The following is a 21,545-nucleotide window of genomic DNA, read 5'->3' as shown; positions in this document are numbered from 1 at the left end:
CTATTACGTTCCTAGATAAGTGAGAAAAATAAGTTATTACCTTCTAGTAAATTAACTGAATACATGGAAGTAAAACCTGAAAACATGTAATCTTTCATTTTCAAACATTGGACGAAAACGTGTTTGAAAACGAAACATTTAGCAGGGGTGTGTACTGAATAAAACGTGGCAAGCTAGTTTAAGGGGGTCTCAAGGTATTCTGCCATAATCTCAAGGAAAAAAGATTCGCCCTATGTAAAAATCATTGTGTAGAGGTTCAAAAGTAACAACAACAACGACGACGACGACCCAGTAAAATCACACAAGTGGGGTCTGGGGAGAGGGTAGTCGGCTCAAGGAGACGCAAAAGACGAGAAGAGACAAATATCAATACCGTCAACAGAAATCATAGAAAATAAAAGGTTCGAAAGTAACAGAGCTAAAAATCAATTTTTTTACATTAACAAGAGCACTCAAAAAGTAGTCCTCTACATATATTTCTCATTTCACCCTTGGGATTTCTCATAATCCTCAAGAAATATTTAACAAAAAGCTAACAGAAAAGAAATGAGAATTTACTGACCATTTCCTCAGCCTTTGCAATAAAGGTGTTAAATTCCACAAGCTAAAGATGCTGCAAATGTGCAGAAACAGATCTACAGAGGTGGTCTACCTTGGGATTTAATATTCCTTCACCCTTGGAACATAGCCCCCCGCTAGACACAAGATCGAGACCTGTATGCATGAGATAATCACAAAATTTAACATGATATTGGAGAAATCAAAGGTCTTGGTTTCAATTCTCATCTCTACCCATTGTCAACCAAAAAAAAAAAAAAAAGAAAACCAACAAGGCTGGTTGAAGATATAATTAGTAAATAGTGACTTAGGTCAGAGGTTCAAGACTGGAATTTAAGTGGAGAAGTGTACACAAGAGAACTCATTATCCTCGAGTTTCGAAGGCTGTTTTGATCCCCATACAGATTTTTCGATCATAAGAAAATATAAATAATAAACAATGAGCCCTCTCTAATAGGTTAAGCTTTTAAATGAGATGGTAATATAATTCCAGATACAAATCTAATGGGTTGTTGTTGTATACAAATCTCGTTTGCAACAATTATTATGATCAAAACCCTTCACAAATTCATCACTACAAGACTAATCATAGAGGGAGGATAACCAGTCCTTTATATTCCCCGGTACAGAATTAAATCTATTAATCATACAAGAAATGAGTTCAGGAAAAATAGGACCACGGACTTCATGTAGTCAATCAATCATAATTGGGTAAAATGTAAAATACTATCAGATATCTTCGGAAATGAAGTCATACAAAGAACACTTTAAGGGAAATGCTTTGACAATTGGCAGTTCCTCTACACTGTTTCCCTCTAAAGAATCTTCAAGCCACTTAGGGCCACAGCCCACAAGGAAGCGATGCCATCATATTGAAGATTCAACAATACCTTTTTCTCGCATTCATCATTTTGTTCTCATGTTCTGGACATTTTTTCTCAAGATTTACGTGTAGCAGCTTTGTCACACTCTCATCATCACCTATACAGAATGTCCTGTTTCATCAATTAGTTCTCTTTGTGACCTCATTGCTCCCCTGCTTTTCTAGTGCACTAGCACAATAACAGCCTCAACTTGGAATCAAGAGAGGTACTCTAGGTTTCAGGTACCAGACTTACATAAATGAATTTCTGATGAAGTAACCTTCTAATAATTCTCAAGCAAAACGCATGAAGCTAAAAAGCACAAAATTCAGCATCTTCTCTAAATACACACCCACCTATGGGGGTATCACTTACCCACAGCTGAGCAACCCACTGCAGTATAATCGTAAGGGAATTCGTCATGAATGATCATGCAACGAAAAAGGATATCCTTCAAGCCTAAGCACGATGACATCCTCAATTGAAGGATATTCATGATATTAAGTTAAAGTTTATGTTTGCTCGTTACAAAGGAATTGGATTATGGCCCTAAAACAAAGTACAACCGACATGGAGTTCCTTTTCCAATTTTATCTCAAGGAAAGGGAAGAATAGGTGAAAAGATACCTGATCCATATTGCAATTTTCGGTCATTTGTAACCTTTTCATGGGATGTGCACACGCGCGGAAAACAGAATCACATAAAAAGGAGAGGAAACTAGGGTCCAGCAAAGTAAAATTCAGTTACAGTCCAGTAGCCAAATATTAATGGGTATCCTACTAAATTTCACTGTAATACCAGAATATACATCACCTTCCTTCTGCTGAGTTCATGCTCCGGGCAGTAAACACTGCTTTACATCCAACAAAAGTTCCTTTTCTATGCATCCTCCTATTGAGCTAAATCTTCCTCTCCCCATAGAAGTGCGATAAACACGACACAGAATCAGCAGAGAACAACGTTTACAACCAGGCATAAGTAACATTGTTCCACCGGAAAACGCCAAGCATCTGATATCCTGAAATACAGAGCTCAAAAGCACCGCTAGGAAGCAACATACAGAATGCAGCATGAGAAACAAATTAACAATCATATCAATCAAACTTCTAGTACAATTACACATGGAGCTGCATATCAGCATTCTTATTTTTAGTTGCACAGTTAGCTGTTAAGTTTTTAAAACAATCTATACTCTTAGACCTTGGACTTTTTCCGCAATGCATCTATAAGCCATTGAGTCCTTTATCAATGTTATTGCCGTTATATTTGCTTGAAAGAGAAAGCGACTTGCACAAAATAGCAGTAGACAATTCATTATGAAACCTTATGTTAACAGAAAGTCAGACACCTCAGGTTTATCTTAGCAGCACTCACGAGTTTATCTAAGGTAAATACCATTGAACAAGACTAGAGTGAATGTGTTGATCATTGAATATAGGCAGAGCAATATTTATTACATCATAAAAGTAGAGCGTCAAATCTAATATTATCAAATATGTTCAATGAAACAGCAAGTAGTGACAGAACTTGATGAACCCCAAAACTGTAAGCATACTCGAGCAAATGCAAGTCACAAAAAAATGACACTCATACAATAAGTAGTGAATAGCATGAAACTTTCCATTCTTTAACAAATGTCACCAACTCAAAGATTGTAAAATTAGAGGCAAATTCCCCCCAAATAATTCAATATCTAAGTTGTTGCAAATGCACCACCTAAATTGTCCTTGCTACATAAATAGTTCAGCAAGACCTCCCCAATTGGATTGGTACAATATCAATAACCCCAACATATCCTAATATCTAAGGAAACAGAAAACTAAGGTTCCTAAAAGAACATATAATCCTACTTATTAGTAACTGAGACACCAAGTTTCCCAGCCACAATCACGGTCGTCGCCATATCAAGAAACATGCCATGCTCAACCACACCAGCAAGCCTCAAAATTGCATCACTTGCAGCCTTTAAATCACCCATATCACTCTTGAAATACAAATCAATAATATAATTCCCATTATCAGTAACATAAGGCTCACCCCCAATTGTCCTCCTCAGCTTCCCAACACAACCAGCTTCAATAAACAACATCTCCAACCTTTTCAAAGTAAATTCCCAACAAAAGGGCACAATCTCAACAGGCATAGCAAGACCACTTCCACCCAAATGACTCACCAACTTTGACTCATCAACAATAACTATAAATTTCTTACAAGCAGCTTCTACCATTTTCTCCCTAAGCAATGACCCTCCTCTCCCTTTAACCAAATTCATTTCTCGGTCAACTTCATCAGCACCATCAATTGCTAAATCAAGAATTGAATGTGTATTTAAATCAGACAAAGGTATTCCCAATGAAACAGCTTGTTCATGGGTAATTGTTGATGTGGGTATTCCTACAATGTTCTTTAATTTCCCTAGCTTTAATAATTCACCTATTCTTGCCACAGCATGTTTAGCTGTGGAACCTGTACCAAGACCCACAACCATACCTGACTCAACAAATTCTACAGCTTTATATGCAGCAATTTTTTTCAGCTCATCTTGGGATAAAATGACAGGTGGTGATGATGGGGTAGAAGAAACCATCAATGATGGCTGCTGCTTCAAATTCTTGGACTTTTCAGAAACAAAGAAATGTGGGTATGCAATCGCCATATTTGTAAATATTGCAAAAATCAAGAATTGAAGAATGGATTTCAAGAAAAAAGATAAAGTTTTCACCTTTAATGTGTTTGTTGGGGGGGGGGGGGGGGGGGTTTCTTGAGGAGGAGGGGTTAATGGGTAGGAGAGATAAGAGGAGATTTAGGGCTAGAAGATGTGAAGTGAGGAGAACCAAGAAAGCATGAAGCGGAGTATATATATATATATAGGAAAGTTAAAAGAGAAAAATAAATGAAATAAATATGGGGAAAAAGAAGGGGAACGAAAAATGATTAATATGGGTTAGATTGTATGAATCGTGTGGTTAGTATTGACTACAGAATAGGATAGAGAAAGGTGGAGGAAATTGAGGGGTTTTGAGGAAGGAGCGCAATACAGCATTACAGCTAGAAAAGCGTGGAGGTGGAAGCACAAAAATTCACTTTTATCTTTGTGATTCAACAAATCTAGTTACAACACAAAAATTCTACGTTTCTTCTTTTATCTTCCAAATAGGTGTTTGTTATTGTATTCACTTTGGCCCCGACTAAGCGAGCGCGTAAGGTTCATTAAAATAACGAATTTAAATAATATCATATAAATGAATATAAAAAGATCTTTACTCGGCATTAACTATTATTTTTTCCTATATGTATTATATTACAAACTATTTTATTTAATTAACTATTTTTTGCTAATTACCAAAACTAATTAGGATTTTTTTAATAATTTGTATATATTTCCCTTTAGAAGACTCCCAAACCTTGATTACTGCCTTCAATTAAAGTATTCAGTTACATCATTTTTTTTCCTTTTTCTCTCCTCTCCTCTCTTCCTATTCTTTTGCGCCTCCCTCCTATTCTCCTAATTTCTCTCGCCGCCGGCTGATATCCGACCAAACAAACCCCTAATCTTTTCTCCTTCTCCTCTTCGTTATCCTAAACAGCAAGAAATTATTTCAAACACCATGAACCTGTATTATCGCGCTGAAAACGGCCAACTATGTAATACCTTATATTTTTAATAAGGGTGTTTTGGTCATTAGCAATATATATATATATATATATATATATATATATATAATGAGAAACTAACTAATAAAACACACACAAAAAAAAAAGATAAGGAATTCAATAAAAGTGCCGAAGCCCATTCTAGCCAAAAAAAAAGAAAAAACGAAGAAAGGGGAAAAAGGGAAAGTTGCGCTAAAAAGAAACAGAAGCATTGAAGCATTCAAAAACAAAAGAATAAGGGGCCAAGCTCGGCAGAAGCAAAACAGAGGCGATCAAAAGCAACCACAAAGTGAGTTTGCTTTGTTCTAGCAAAGGGATTTACAGAGAGGGGGAACAAGCTAGGTAATTGAATTCTAAAACTTTTCCATGGTAATCTGGTTTCTTTTGCTTAATACTTAGCACACTATTAGCTATCAACAAAAGTTAAGTTACTATTAATCTAGTACAGACAATGGAATTTTATATACATGATTCTTATAGGGCTGAGTAGATATAATTTTGGAATTTGGATTAAGAATTTGAAAGATAAAGTCAAGGAAATTGGGAGAAATTCATAAGACTTTTCCGTGAATTAACTGGGTATATCATATGAATAAGTTGTATTTAATAGATTTTGAAGTATTCTAAACTACCAGTAGCGTGAGTAATATAAATTGACGAATTAAGAGTCAAACATGAACCCAAGGGTTGGGCATTCTAAATTAGCTATGAATTAGCTAAAACAAGGAAATTAACACGAGATCGATATTGATGTGATTATAGATTGATTGAAGAAAGTCGTACAGATCGTTCGAGGTGACGAGTTTGGTATTTCGCACGAAGTACTGTGAGTAGTAATCTTACCGCAATTTTTGTTTTCATAACTTGCATGATTTACACATGATTTTTAATATGAATATGTTATCGATTATTTGAGTTGCATATGGGACAAGTCTTTTACTCGATATGATACCGAAATAGTTATTTGATATGATTACCGTTGTCACTAGAGCTGTTTTACCATTACTTGAATTTACTGTTATCGAAATAAAATTACATGATTTGATAAGAACCGAAATGCCCTATATTATTTTAAAATATTTTCCTATGAGTATATACAGATACAGAGACAAGTATAAATAGGAGTAGACTTTGAAGGGTCCCGAAGCTAACGGCGGGTTCGCTAGACCTGGTGCACCTTGTAATTACTGATTACAGTTACAGCCCTCGCTAGTGGAAAAGTAGAACTAGCATACCGTTACCGATTCCTCTCGAGTAGAGACTATCGTTATATTTGACTTCTTGCGAAGAAGTCCACATCTATACCGATTACATGATCCGTTCATTGAAACCTCCCAAAAAGTGAATATTGATATTTGATAGGTTACAAGTACTTTGGTTATAAGTACTTTAATTTATTTTTTGATGATCTAACAAATTTACTATCCAGAACCAGATAAGGAACCTGTTACACATTTACAAGACCTTAAGATCATAAGGTTCCAGGTTGGGATTCAGAAATATGATTCAACTCTTCAGAGTGGAAGGAAAAATTGAGGGAACAGGTCCCTACCAGTTCCCAAGGAGACTATACGAAGTCAACTCTCCAGCTGGAAAGTTGCTGCCTGCACACGCTACAGTGCAGGAACAGTGCTGCAGTCAACTTTCCAGGGAAGACCTTTTACCTATCTTGCTTGCATCATTGTAAGTGATGTCACACATGTATATATGCATTCAAGGGAGGTAAAACAAATCACTTGAACATTTAACAAGCTCATTCACGTGACTATCCTGCAAGCAAGTTTGAAGTGCTTCAAGAACAAAGAACAAAATAACTACGGACCAGTTCCCACATAGAGTTATTGTATGTCCTTAGTTGAGTTGTAACTTTGTAATAGTTCTTTAATTGTAATTCCTATCTAGCTTGTTTAGAAGCATTCTATAGGAACCCATTTGTAAACCTTAAACCAGTGTGTTTGAGTCTTGACTAGAGTTAGTCATGTTGTAAAGTCTTTATAATAGAGTTATTACAAAGTGGCTTGTAATAGAGTATAACAAGTTAGTGAGGGATTAAGAGGTTAATTCCTAGGTTGCATAGGTTGTAATCTAAAAGTTTCTTAGTAGTGAAGTTGAAATCCTACAAGGGTAGGTCATGGTTTTTAATCCCGTTGAGTTGGGAATTTTCCATGTAAAATTCCTCTTGCCATTTAATTACTGCTGTGTGTGGGTGTGTGTGTGTGGGTGTGTTGTTGGACCTGATAGAGAACCTGATTCTCTATAGAGTTTGGTGGACCCTTATATTCTATCAATTGGTATCAGAGCAGGTTCTTTCTATCAGGTTAACACCTAATAAAGATCCTCATGGCTGCTCCTCCAAACTTCGAAGAAGGCCAGTCTATTTACGGACCACCTAGGTTCAATGGACAGTATTATGGACGGTGAAAAACTAGAATGCATGACTTCATCATGGCTTGAGATTTTGAGCTATGGGATGTCATATGTGATAGACCATTTGTTCCTACCAAAAACCTTGGCGACCCACCAGTAGCCATTCCCAATACGAGGAAAGAATTCAACGATGCAGATAGAAAGGCCATAGAGAAGAAATTTCGTGCTAAGAAAATTCTGGCGTGTGGTATTGGACCTGATGAATACAACAGTATATCAACATGTCAGTCAGCTAAAGAAATTTGGGAAGCCCTTCAGACAGCTCATGAAGGAACAACACAGGTCAAGCAATCCAAAATCGATATGCTCACAACTGAATACGAGCTTTTCAGGATGCAAGACGATGAATCTATCCAAGAAATACATACCCGGTTCACCTCCATCATTAATGAGCTTCACTCCCCTGGTGAAACTATTCCAAGGAACAAGCTGGTTAGAAAGATCCTAAGCGTGCTACCCAGTTCTTGGGAAAGCAAAGTGAACGCCATTACAGAGGCGTAGGACTTGCAGGAGCTAACTATTGATGAGCTTGTTGGCGATCTAAAAACATATGAAATGAAGAAGAAGAAAGACATTGAAGGAAGAGAGCCCAAGAAGGAGAATAACCTGGTCCTCAAAATAGAAAACAACGAGTCAAGTGGTGAAGATGGTGATATGGCATACCTAACAAGAAGATTCCAGAAGATGGTTCGCAGGAATAGAGGTATTCCAAAAAGGGGAAGTTCTAGTAAGCCAAAGAATTATGACCTCTATCATAAATGTGGCAAGCCAGGACATTTCATCAAGGATTGCCCTCTCCTAAAGCAGGATCAGTACAAGAACAACTCTGACAAAGCAGCCAAAATGAACCTGGATCTTGATAGACGCTTCGATAGAAAAAACGCCGCTAACAATGTCGTGAGACAAGCTCTTGTTGCATGGGGAGATTCTTCAGGCGAATCTGGAGAAGATGATGAACCAGGAACCAATATATGATGGCAGTAGAAAGTGAATCAACCGAGTATGACTCAATTTTTCCTTTGATGGCCCAGTCTGATGATGAAGATGACGATGATGATGAGGTAATTTTCTGGATGTTTAGAGAAATCTGAAATCTTATTCTCCTAAGAAACTCATGTCTTTGGCAAATGTGCTAATCGACGCTTATCATAGTCTTATAAATGACAGAGATATCTTAACAGTTGAACTAGGAGAAGCAGAACAGTCTAGAGATGACCTAGTAATAGTTGCTGTTGATCTAAGAGAGTCAATTGAGAACTTGAAGAAAGAAAGAAATGTCTTAAAGAAAAGGATTAAAATGTAAAACAAGAAAGAGATGACCTTCTAGTGGTAGTAATGGACTCGAAGGAAACCATTGGGAAACCTACAATGGAAAGTAGGGCTGAAAATTATCAAAAAAAGGAAAGGAAGTTGCAAGCGAGGCACACATTAAGCTTGAAAATGAGCTAAATTCTGTGCAATTTAGTTTGTGTGCTGAGCTTGAGAATAACAAACAACTTCAGGAAGAACTAGGTAAAGTGAAGAGTGATCTTGAAAAATCACTCAAGTGGACCTGGCCCTCTTATGCTATCACTGCCATGTACTCCAACAATGGGAGAAACAGGCAGGGGATTGGGTTTCAAAGGGAAAAGATTCCTTACAACCCTCATAGCAAGTACGTTACTTTACCTGACAATTGGCTTTGCACCTACTGCGGTAACCATGGGCGCCTTCAAGAAAACTGTAAGGCCAGATGTCAGTCACAGCAGAAAAACAAATTCTTTGCTGAAAAGTAACTACTAGTAGAGAACCTGGTCCCTCATTTAAAAAGCGCAAAATGCCTGCATGGACCAAAAGATCCCTTATTCACCCATTTCCTCATTACAAGGGACCCAAATTGGCTTGGGTTCCTAAATCTAACTCCTAATCTTCTTGTGCAGGGAACAGTGAAAGGAAGCAACCTACAATGGTACATGGATAGTGGCTGCTCAAAGCATATGACTGGAAGTACAAATGATTTTCTTTCACTAAAGGCCCTGCAATGAGGGAGTGTATCGTTTGGGAATGGCAAGAAGGGAAACATTTTGGGAGTTGGAAGGATTGGGAAGTCTCTCTCTCACTCAATCAAAAATGTGTACTACGTGAACGGATTGAAGTACAGCTTACTAAGCGTTTCCTAAATCTGTGACAAGGGAAACAAGGTGGAATTTGTGTCAAAAATCTATACAGTCACAAACCTGGTGATGGGTGAGGTGGTGCTAGTGGCAAAAAGATACAAGAATATCTATGTAGCTGATTTTGAGTCGCTGAAGAATGGTGATCTAAGTTGCCTAAGAGATGTTGATAATGATACTAAGTTGTGGCACAAGAGGCTAGGTCACGCAAGCTTCATGTTGTTAAACAAATTAGTAAGGAAGGACCTTGTTCGTGGTCTGCCCAAATCAAGCTTCAAGGATCACAAAGTGTGTGATGAATGTGTAAAAGGGAAGCAAGTCAGATCTTTGTTCAAGTCCAAAAAGGAAGTCAGCACCAAAAGGCCACTTGATCTCCTTCACATGGATCTATGTGGACCTATGAGGGTGCCAAGCAGAGGAGGAAAGAAGTACATCTTTGTAATAGTTGATGACTATTCCAAATTCACCTGGACATTATTCCTCAATACCAAGGATGAAACCTTTGAAGTGTTTGTTGCCTTTGTCAAAAAGACCCAAGTGAAGATGGGTAATAAAGTAGCCTGCGTCAGGTCTGATCATGGGACGGAGTTTGACAATGTCAAGTTTGATGAGTTCTGCACTGAAAATGGCATCGCTCACAATTGTTTTGCTATAAGAACACCTCAATAAAATGGTGTTATGGAGAGGAAGAATAGAACTCTTGAAGACATGGCAAAAACAATACTAATTGACAGCGGGATAGAAAAGTATTTTTGGGTAGAAGCTGTCAATACTGCGTGCTACTTGGTAAACAAGTGCATGATCAGGTCCTTTCTGAACAAAACTCCATATGAACTGCTGAATGGAAGGAAGCCCAAGCTGACACATCTAAGAACTTTTGGGTGTAAATGCTTTGTTCATAACAATGGAAAGGAAGCTCTTGGGAAGTTCGATGCCAAAAGTGATAAAGGAATCTTTTTGGGATACTCATCTCAAAGCAAAGCTTACAAGTTTTACAACAAAAGGACTCAATATGTAGAAGAAAGCATTCATGTGATCTTTGATGAAGCTCACCTCTCATGTGAAAAGGACAGACATGTTGATCAAGATGGAGAGCCCTTATCTGTGCTAGGTGAAGTAATTGACATGGCAAATGGAAAGGCAGACATGATGAGCCATGTCAAGGAATCCAGTGAAGAAGATGCAAATACATCTCCATCAATTGGAGAGGAACCTGGTCCCCCAGTTATAACAACTGAAGCTAAAAATAGAGTTGTTGATGGAGTCCAAGGAACTTTATTCTGTGAAGTAAGAAGCGCTCAAGAATACCAGTCAGATATGGCTGGTTCCTCTACCAATGAGACTCAGGCACCAAATTGGAGGTTCAAAAGTTCACTTGACAACATAATGACTCCTCTTGACTAAGGAGTTCAAACCAGATCAAAATCAAGAAACTCACTTGCCTTCTCAGTTTTTCTTTCTCAAATAGAGCCCAAAAATATAAAAGAAGCGCTAAAAGGTGCAGACTGGATCACAGCTATGCAAGAGGAGCTGCATCAATTTGAAAGGAACGAGGTATGTCACCTGGTTTCTCGACTTGCTGATCGAACCATTATAGGAACCAGGTGGGTATTCAGAAACAAACTCGATGAGTTTGGAAATACAAAAAGAAATAAGGCAAGGCTTGTGGTTCAAGGCTACAATCAGGAAGAAGGTATTGATTGTGATGAAACATTCGTCCCTGTAGCTCGAATGGAAGCCATTAGAATTCTGATTGCCTTTGCATCTCATATGAAGTTCACACTATTCCAAATGGATGTCAAAAGTGCATTTCTAAATGGCTATCTGAAAGAAGAAGTCTATGTCAAGCAGCCTCCTGGTTTTGAGTGTCACGAACACCCTGATCATGTGTTTAAACTAGATAAGGCATTGTACGGGTTAAAACAGGCTCCAAGGGCTTGGTATGAAAGGCTGTCAAAATTCCTTCTGGAAAATGGCTTTGCAAGAGGGAAGATTGACAACACTCTTTTTATAAAGAAACGAGGGAGGAACCTACTCATTGTTCAGGTGTATGTTGATGATATCATCTTTGGAGCCACAACTGACTCTCTCTGCGAAGAATTTTCTAAACTCATGGGGAGTGAATTTGAGATGAGTATAATGGGAGAACTGAATTTGTTCCTAGGACTTCAAGTGAAACAATCTAAGAAGGGAACATTGATAAGTCAGCAAAAGTACATCAAGGAGCTGCTGAAAAGGTTTGATATGGAAGCCTCAAAAGTTATCAACACGCCCATTGCAATAACTACTCGTTTAGATATGATGAACCCGGTTCCCCTGTAAACCAGACCATGTATAGAGGGATCATAGGGTCACTATTGTATCTCACTACAAGCAGACCAGATATTGTTTTTAGCGTGGGTCTCTATGCAAGGTTTCAATCCAATCCAAAGGAATCTCATCTGAAAGCTGCCAAGAGAATACTGAGATATCTCAAAGGAACACAGGACCTGGTCCTCTATTATCCCTCAGGAGATAGATTTGATCTTATTGGGTACGCTGACGCTGATTATGCTGGATATCTGGTGGAAAGGAAAAGCACGTCTGGGATGGCACACTTCCTGGGTTCCTGCTTAATCTCATGGGGTACAAGGAAGCAGAATTCTGTGGCACTTTCAACTGCAGAAGCTGAATATGTAGCAGCTGCCTCTTGTTGTGCTCAACTTCTGTGGATCAAGCAACAATTGGAAGATTTCGGAGTATTCTCAGACTGTGTGCCTCTTTTATATGATAATACTAGTGCACTCAACATGGCAAAAAATCCAGTTCAACATAAGAGGACCAAGCACATTGATGTACGTCACCACTTCCTCAGAGACAATGTTGAGAAATGGCTTATATGCATGAAATTCTACAGTACTGAAGACCAAATTGCAGATATATTTACCAAAGCCCTGAGCAGAGAACACTTCGAGCAAAATTGTCTGGCATTGGGGTTGATAAAACCCAATTGAGAACCCGTCCCCTCAATGATTGTCTATGAAAGAAAGGTTCAGGTAAACATAGCTAAAAGGTATTTTCTGGAAAAGTCTAACTCATGACTATACCGTTACAGGTATGTAACACCCTGTACATTCGGCTTAGGTATGAATGAGTTAAAGGAGTAGTAAGGTTATATTTTGGACATATGAAGTCCTATCGGGATGATTATGGGTGAAAATAGTTGTTTCAAAATCAAGATGGAAAGTGAGGTGCATAAGATTTGACAAAAATCGACTAAGTTTGCAAAAGGTCTGTCTTCCAGCAGGATTTAGTGAAAATGTGTAAGGTATTTAGGAAAACTCAAAGCACGATAGTTGTAGGACTTTGAAATAGCTTTCCAACGATATATTGTAGAGCCCAAACGGAGCTCTGTGCAAAAAGTTTTGCCCGTTTTACAAAATGGTGTGTAACCACCGCGTTCCTGCCTCGTTTTTACCGCGACCACGGTGGTGAGGCAGTGTCCCAGCGATTAACCGCGGTCGGGACCGCGGTAGCGCCTACTGGGACGCGGTGGAAGACTTGGGAAGTTATTTTTTTAGCCTTTTTTCGTCCCCCACAACCCCAATACATAAAAACTTGCTCTAGAAAGGAAAACTCTCAAAAACCTAACTCCTTAAGGGTCCTTCCACCACCCAAGGTAAGTTCTAATGGTGATTCTAAGTTAATTTCAATTTCCCAACATCTTATTAACATGGGTAAACCCTCCATGTCATTAGATATTCGATTGGGACACCATTATTCAGAGAAGAAACCCTAGAACTCGAAAGAACGTCAAATAGGTAATATCTTCACCCTCTAATTGATTCTATCATTGAATTAATGATTATTGACTCTAGTTCATGAGATATGAGTTGATGGTTTTGATAGAAAAGCATGAACGGTGATAGGTTTTGGTTGTTGATCGGTTATTATTGGTTATGGGTGTTGATTACCTTATGGGTGATAAAGAATAATGTTGATTATAACCATTTGAGACTTTAAAATTTATCTAGGAGCAAGAGAATGGGTTATTGGGTGTAGAGACTCCATTAATAAGGGCTAGGAAGCTTTATGCCACCGAGTGTTTGATAAAATGCCTAAGTGACCAAAACATGACTATTGTTGCTAATTTGGAATCCCTTTGACTTGTATTGATATAGATTAAAGGTAAAAGGGTTGGAGAATGTTGTTTTATGCTTAAGAGCAGGAAGTTAAGGTATGTGAGGCTAACTCTCTATGTTTGGGAATTTTAATGATTCTCCCTACACTACGTTTCTTTTACGACGTTACCAATTGCCTCAGAAATATAGTTAAGCCTAGTTTCTTGAATAGTTGTAAAACTTCTATTCTCTAGCTTCATAACTCGTTCACCTTTTTCATTCTGAACGTTGTGAGCTCAGTGCGTATTCAATATAGACTTGGGTTTGATGCCCCCGAGTCTTATTATAGATTACTGAGTATGCCATAAACAGTTAAAGTTTCAGTGTTCATAATCAGTTCAAGAATACATGTCTCAGTCTAGTCTCATTTAGTATTCCGGTATTATGTAACTCAGTGTTATCCAGTATTCCAGTATTATGTAACTCAGTGAGATCCAGTATTCCAGTATCATGTAACTCAGTGTGATTCAATATTTCATTATCATGTATTGCAGTTTGATCTCAGTTCCTGAATGTTGAACACCTGTATTTGGTCCTGGGGCCACAGAATTATGCTTATGCATCTTTGGGCCTGAGGCCGCAGTTTATGCTTTATGCATTTTGGACCTGAGGTCGCAGTTATGTATACGTATACTTGGGCCCGAGGCCGCAGTTTGTGCACATATATATTGGGCCTGAGGCCGCAGCTTATTTTTTCAGATAAACAGGTGGTTCATCATTCAGAAGAGGGAGTATTCATATCCTTACTTCCTTTGTTCAGTTCAGTTATCAGTTAACATTTCAGTTACCAGTTATCAGTTATCAGTTATCATTTCAGTTACCAGTTTTCAGTTATCAGTTCAGTTGTCAGTTATCATTTTAGTTATCAATTATCAGTTATCGGTACAGTTATCAGTTATCATTTCAGTTATCAGTTATCAACTATCAGTTATCATTTCAGTTTTTGTTTCAATAGTTATCATTTCAGTATCAATTATCAAGTCTCAGTTATCAGCTCAGTTTCAGTTTCAGCATTTACAATTCTTTCTTTCAGTTGCTTTACATACCAGTGGAATTCAAATATACTGACGTCCCTTTTTGCCCGGGGTCTACATCTCACGATGCAGGTAATGATTTACAGGTTGATGATTCAGAGCGCTCGGATTCTCGTATCGGCTATTTGGTGATCCCCAGTTCTTTCGGGGCATTATCATTACTACAGTCTTCATTATTTTCAGACAGTCAGTGTTTTCAGCACAAATTAGAGGCTTCATAGACTAGAGTAACAGTTAGACAGAGGGCTTTTCATATTAAGCTATGTTGGCTACATAGATGTTTCAGAATTGTATTAATATTTCCGCACTTTAATTTATATCATCTAGACTTTCAGTATATCAGCATGTGTTAGTTTATCTTCCGCATTTAGTATGTTATGATACCACATGTTGATTCAGTCAGCCAGTTGGTTCGCTCGGTCACACGTAGTCAGGCACCGAGTGCCGTGTTACGTCCAGGCCCGGGTTCGGGGCGTGACAAGGTAGACACGCTTGATGATTACGAAGCAAATAAGCATTTGAGGATGTATACACTGGTAAAAAGGGCAAAGCTTACAGACAAGAGATCAGTCAGGGAACCTGGTTCTCCTGACACAAGTTAGCAGTTTCTATGTTCTCTCATGCACAATTTTGAACAATTAAAACAAGTGCCACATCATCGGCATGTCAGCTTTTAGTTTTGCATCTTTTAAACCCAAACGCCTCACCAATTATAAATCGACAAATCTCCCTAAAACCTCCCGCCCTTTTTCTAACCAATCCCTCTGTCATTATAAATACATCTATCCCTGTCACCGCACTTCACACATCAACACTTCCCAACTTGTTTCCTATTCATTCTCTCTTCAGCTCACCCAATCTTCTCTTCTTCTCACCATGGCTGAAGATCAAACGATCTCTAGTACTATCGAGTCCTCACCAGTCGAAACACCAGCGCCAAACTCTCCTCCTCTTACTACTCATAACCAAAACCCTAGAACAGAGTCACCCCCACACTCCATCTCCTCTCCTACCCATTCGAGTCCTTGCTCTTACAAGAGTCACCAAGCGTCAACTCTCGCAGGAGGTGTTGCCTAGAGCTCGTCTCTTACCTCGCCAGAAATGAGGGATGTCACGAATATTGCTGAGAATGAAGAAAATCAAAAAATATCAAGTTCTCCTATAGAAGAAAAGTCAAAAGCAGATCAGGTTACGAGAAATAAAGTCATCGACCCAACAAAGACTGCTCCCGAACCCTAGTCCACAGGTGCCTCTCCTACTTCTCCTGAGCTTATCATGAATCTGCAAGAAAAGGAAGCAATCGAAAATATGCTGTCCATCGCCAATGAAGGGGTTTTTGTCGGAGGAAGTAAGGATGGTCCTAAGATTCAGGGGGAAGAATCTGAGCCTGTTGGAGAGGATAATAAGGTTGTGCCTGTTGAACCTTTAGCGCAGGAAAGTACTACTAGGGAACCTGTTGGAGGACCTGATCCGCCTTCGGAGGATCCAACTCCGGGTCCTACTTAGGAACCCTAGGGCAGTACTGACCTTGCTCCCTCTCCTCATTTAGATGTTGAACCTCTAAGTATCATCATGCTTGAGACAGGTCCTGTGTCTGAAAATCAAAAGGAGGATAATGAAGAAGATTCTGATGACTTACCAATTGCCAGTCTGCCTAGGCGCAGCATAGCTATTGGTGGACAGCCCACTCCTAAGCAACCCACAACAAGGTTGCAAAAGAAGGAGGCTCTTGAGTCTGCTCTTAAGGACAGTCAGACTAAATCAAGGAGAAGAAAATTAGTAAAAGATGGCAAAGTTGTAAATGAGAAGATAGTGCGGGTTGTGAGTGTGGATGAAGAAGAAGCAGAGGAACCTAGTACGTTGACTAGGAAGTTGTCACAAAAGAATGGTCTTCTCAAACCAAAAAGGGGATCTTCTGTGACTCCTAAACGTCGGACTAGGTTTGCTGATGCTGTTGCTACTAAGAATGCGGAGAAAGAGTGAGGTGAAAAATCTATGAAGTCTAATAAAAAGAAGATAGGTGTTCGCAAGACTGCTAAGAGAAAGGTTGATACTGCTGAGGAACCTGCTTCCGCAAAGAAGGCCAGAGCTGATGAACCAGAGAGAACTGCGAAAGAAAGATTGAGAAGTCAAAAGGTACTATGGGGATGCACATTCGCCTCTGATGTCTTGGAGGAGGCTGGTACGAGACAGTTAGTTGAGATCTGTGATTTCCAACAATGGACACACTTGTTCACAAGTGATGATGCTAGGGTATATGTGGAGGAAGTTCAAAGTTTTTATGCCGACTTGTACAAGGTTGAGGATGGTCACATTTGTGCCTTGGTGAATAAAGTTGATATGGTAATAGACTCTGGCTTGCTGGGATCTATTCTTGGTATGCCTACTGAAGGGATATCTAGTGTTCAAGGAGCTTGTACTCAGAACTTCAAAAATGCAATCTTGAAGGACAGAGTAGTTCAGCAGGGGGAACAGTTTCAGAAGAAGGCCCTCCTTCTTGTCTACTGACTGCTATTTGAGATGGTAAACAAAGTGCTGCTTCCTCGAGCTGAGCGAAGATCCATCACCTCTGACTTTACTACCACCAATCTGCCTGGGATCATGATAGAGCACATGAATAAAGTGGCTGATTTTAAAGATGGTAATCATGGGCTGCCATATGGGTTCCTTCTTACCAAGGTCTTTGAGCACTTCAAGGTTCCTCTCGGACCAGTTAAAGTGGGTGCCAAGAAGCAAACTTTTTCAATAAACACTCTTGAAGAATGTGAGTGTATAGAAAAATTGGAAGGGGTTGCAAGCACTTCTACTATTTCTCAGTTAATCAATGCTCAAAACAGTGCTACTACTGAGATAAGGCAATTGAATGTAAGAAATGCTATCCTTGAGACTCAGATAAGTAAGCTGCAAGAGGCACCTGGTTCCAGTCACTCTCAGAGCGAAGAAGTTGCTCGACTGAGAAAGGAGAACGCTGAGCTCAGAAAACAAGTGGAGGACCTGAAAGAAAGACTGCTCAATTAGCAAATGTCAGCAAATGCTCGAATGGATTTAGTCCTCCAAGCAATCTCCTCTGCTTCCAAAGCTTCTCCTCCTAGTGCTTCTTAAATTCTGTCCCCTTAGTGTCCAGTCTCTCCGTGTCCATTCTTATGATGATAACTTGTGGTAGTTTTGTTACTTGTTCTAATGTGTGCATGTGGTAGTAACATTGACTCGGCTCTTACTGTAAAATCCAAAATTATGTTAATGCAAACTTTTCCCTTGTTGCTGTTTATACCGTGCTTTTATACTCTGTTCTTAATCATGACTGTGTGCACATAAGTGGCATGAGTTAACTTAAAACTAGACTTCCTTCGTGCTAACCTGTTTCAGATCTTTTTATGATGCCAAAAGGGGGAAAAATAATTATACTGACTAAGGGGGAATGCAGAGCTTCAGAGGGAACTTAAGGTCTTTCCGGTTCACAATCTAGTTCTATATGGCTCTTTCTAGGATTCACAATTATAAGTGTGACGACCCGGCCGGTCGTCTCATGAGTTACCGGTCTGTTTTCCCCATTTTTGCTCCTATTTGCTTTGTTCATCTGTGTTTTGAGGTATCGGGTTGGTCGGATTGAATCCGGATTAGTTTTGGTGAGGTTTGAGACACTTAGTCTCTTTTAAGAAGGCTTAAGTTGAAAAAGTCAACCGGATGTTGATTTAGGTGTTAGAGGGCTCGGATGTGAGTTCCGATGGTTCGATTAGCTTCGGGAGGTGATTTGTGACTTAGGAGTGTGATCGGAATGGGTTTTGGAGATCCGGAGTAGAATTAGGCTTGAATTAGCGAAGTTGATATTTTGGCGATTTCCGGTTGGTAGGTGAGATTTTGATCTGGGGCTCGGAATGGAATTCCGAGAGTTGTAGTAGCTTCGTTGTGTCATTTGGGATGTGTGTGTAAAATTTCAGGTCATTCGGACGTGGTTTGGTTGGGTTTTTGATCGAAAGCGTATTTCGGAAAATTTTAGAAACTTAGGCTTGAATCCGATGTGTTTTGAGTAATTTGATGTTGTTTGGGGTGTTTTGATGATTGGAACAAGTTTGAATAAGGTTTTAGGATGTGTTGGTGCCTTTGGTTGAGGTCCCGGGCGCCTCGGGTGAGTTTCGGGTAGTCATTCGGATTATTTTTGGAGTTTGAAAGTTGCAGCTTTTTGTTCTAGCAGTTGCAGGTGTTTTGGCCTTCGCGTTCGCGAAGGGGAGCTCGCGTTCGCGAAGGGCCGGGTTTTTGTAAGCTACGCATTCGCGAGAGTCTAGGCTGCGTTCGCGAAGGCTTGTGAAGGGATCTCATCGCGTTCGCGAGCGGGTATACGCGATCGCGAAGAAGGATTTGAGTTAGATGGGTCCAAGGTAGTTTATTCATCGCGTTCGCGATCGCGAAGGTGTAGGTAGAAGGTGCATCACGTTCGCGTCTGGCATGTCGCGTCCGCGTAGAGGAAAAATCTGGTCAACGTAAGTTTGTACTTCGCGAACGCGAGAGTTTGACCGCGTTCGCGAAGAAGGGCAGTCAGACCTGGGCAGAATGTTTTAAGTCATTTCAATCGCGATTTTGAGGCTCATTTCCTCCATAGTTGGTCATTTTGGGAGCTTTTTGAAGGAGATTAAAGAGGGATTCAAGGAGAAACGTTTGGAGGTAAGAATTTCGGACCTAAAACATGATTCTATGGTGAAATCTAACTAGAAATTCATGGAACTTGAATTTTAAAATAGAAGAATTGGAATTTTGATTTGGGATTTGATGGGTCATTTGGACTCCGATTTTGGTGTTCTTTATATGCATAGACTTGTGGGGAGATAAGGAATCCGTTGATGTGAAAATTTCTGAGTTCCGGAAGTGGGCCCGGGGCTCGGGTTTTGCTAATTTCGGGATTTTTGGTATTTTTTGATTGTTTTCGCTTGGGCTTTGTTCCCTTAGCATATTGTGATGTATTCGCTCTGATTTTGACTAGATTCGACGTGAGTGGAGGCCGATTCGAGAGGCAAAGGCGTCGCGAAATAGTATTTCCACCGGTTTGAGGTAAGTAACCATTGTAAATTTGGAACTGAGGGTACAAACCCCAGTATTTGACTTGATTTGATAAATGCGGTGGCGCACATTGATGATAGGCTATAATTGCGTATTTTAGTCGATTATTACACTCTAATTTACTGCACTTTAGTTGAGTTTGCGCTTTAATCGCTAGTGTTTTGCACTAATTGTGTGTTTTATGCCTTGTAGGAGTGATTCCGAGCTATATAGATGTTATGGAATAAATTTAAGTAATTTAAAACTTTGAAGTCTGAGTAAAAGCTCAAGGAATTAAGCCGGGATCGTGTTCGGGGGTCAAATTTGATAGTTGAGAACAAACGAAGACTCGATGAGGCATATTGCGCACTGTCTAGTAAAATAGACATAACCTTTTGCTCAGAACTCCATTTGGGCTCCACAATATATGGTTGGAGAGCTAACTCAAAGTTCTACAACGTTCATGTTTTACGTTTTCCCAAATTCCAAACGGAACAGGGTGAAAAACGCGGTAGAAACCGCAACCGCGGAACTGACCGCGGCAGAAAATCAGAGAGCTTGTCTGGCCGCGGTCCTACCGCGTTTTGGCTGCGCCCGCGCCGCTCCAGGCGTCAAAAGGAAGTCCTATTTCGTCCGGGACAAGGTGATTTCGGCCCTACACTATTCCAACTTGTATAAAAGGGGTCCTAAACCTATTTTGAAGAGAAGGGGACATATTTTGGACACAAATTAGACCTAAGGAAGGGCAAGAGGCAAGGAGGATCATTGGGCATCAATCTTTAATCTTCTTCTTTGTTCTTTTTACCTTTGAATATGAATTCTTTTGTGATTTTTGTTATTTTCATGAGTATCTAACTTTTCTAATCTAAGGTTTTGGTGAAACCCGTTGGGGATGAATTGGTTGTTATAAGTAATACAGATTTGAATTAGTTTAATCCCTATTTGTTCAACTATGTTTTGATTGTGGTTAATTGAAAGGATCCTCAATTAGCCGTTCCTATTTATTATGTATCTGCTTGAGAGAGAGTGCATAATTAGGTAGTTGTTTGAACAACATCACTCCCAGAGTATAGGCGAGAGTCATAACCGAGGGTTTAGAGGTTGGATTAGAGATAACGATACCTCGGGTGCGATCTAAGTGAGCTGTAATGCGAATCTAGCTAGCGTAGCTTGAGAGAGTGCGTCTAGTAAATTATCATAATTGCTTGAGAGAGATTCATGATAGCTGGAGAGTTCATGATTGATAGAGGCAACTAAGTCAACGCTATAAGAAACATACAACCAAGGAAATCAACAACGGGGGAAACCATTACCTTAGACCTTTACTCTAATTGTTTACAATTCAAGCATAGTTAGTTTTCAGCTGTTTATTTATTTTCAATCTTGTCTTCTTGGTGATATTAAACAGATACAGCTAAGCCTTAGTTCTCTGTGGGATTCGACTCTGGACTTTTAGACCGGATTATATTTGCAGCGACCGCTTATCCTTTTTAGGACTAGAGTTGGGCGTGATCAGCTGGTAAGTGCCTGGCCTAACCCCGGCGAGGTAGTGACGAGGCTAGGACCAGACCCCAGATAAACCTGTGCAGTTATATAATATACAGCGAAAAATAANGGAAATGATATATTATTCTGGAATTTGGATCCTTATACTGTATTATGGG

At 39.5% G+C, this 21,545-nt stretch overlaps 1 protein-coding gene across 1 annotated transcript; it reads right to left on the bottom strand.

Annotated features, from left to right (window-relative positions):
• Nucleotides 1-2,953: 2,953 nt before the first annotated feature.
• On the bottom strand, nucleotides 2,954-4,244 carry LOC109215754 (probable ribose-5-phosphate isomerase 2). Its single transcript, XM_019379865.1, has one exon. The coding sequence runs from the start codon at nucleotides 4,076-4,078 to the stop codon at nucleotides 3,269-3,271; it is 810 nt and encodes a 269-aa protein (XP_019235410.1). The 5' UTR covers nucleotides 4,079-4,244; the 3' UTR covers nucleotides 2,954-3,268.
• Between the last annotated feature and the right edge of the window lie 17,301 nt (nucleotides 4,245-21,545).

This window comes from Nicotiana attenuata, unplaced genomic scaffold (assembly GCF_001879085.1).
Source record: "Nicotiana attenuata strain UT unplaced genomic scaffold, NIATTr2, whole genome shotgun sequence".
NCBI classification, from domain to species: Eukaryota; Viridiplantae; Streptophyta; class Magnoliopsida; order Solanales; family Solanaceae; genus Nicotiana; species Nicotiana attenuata.
This window is presented reverse-complemented; position numbering and strand designations above follow the sequence as displayed.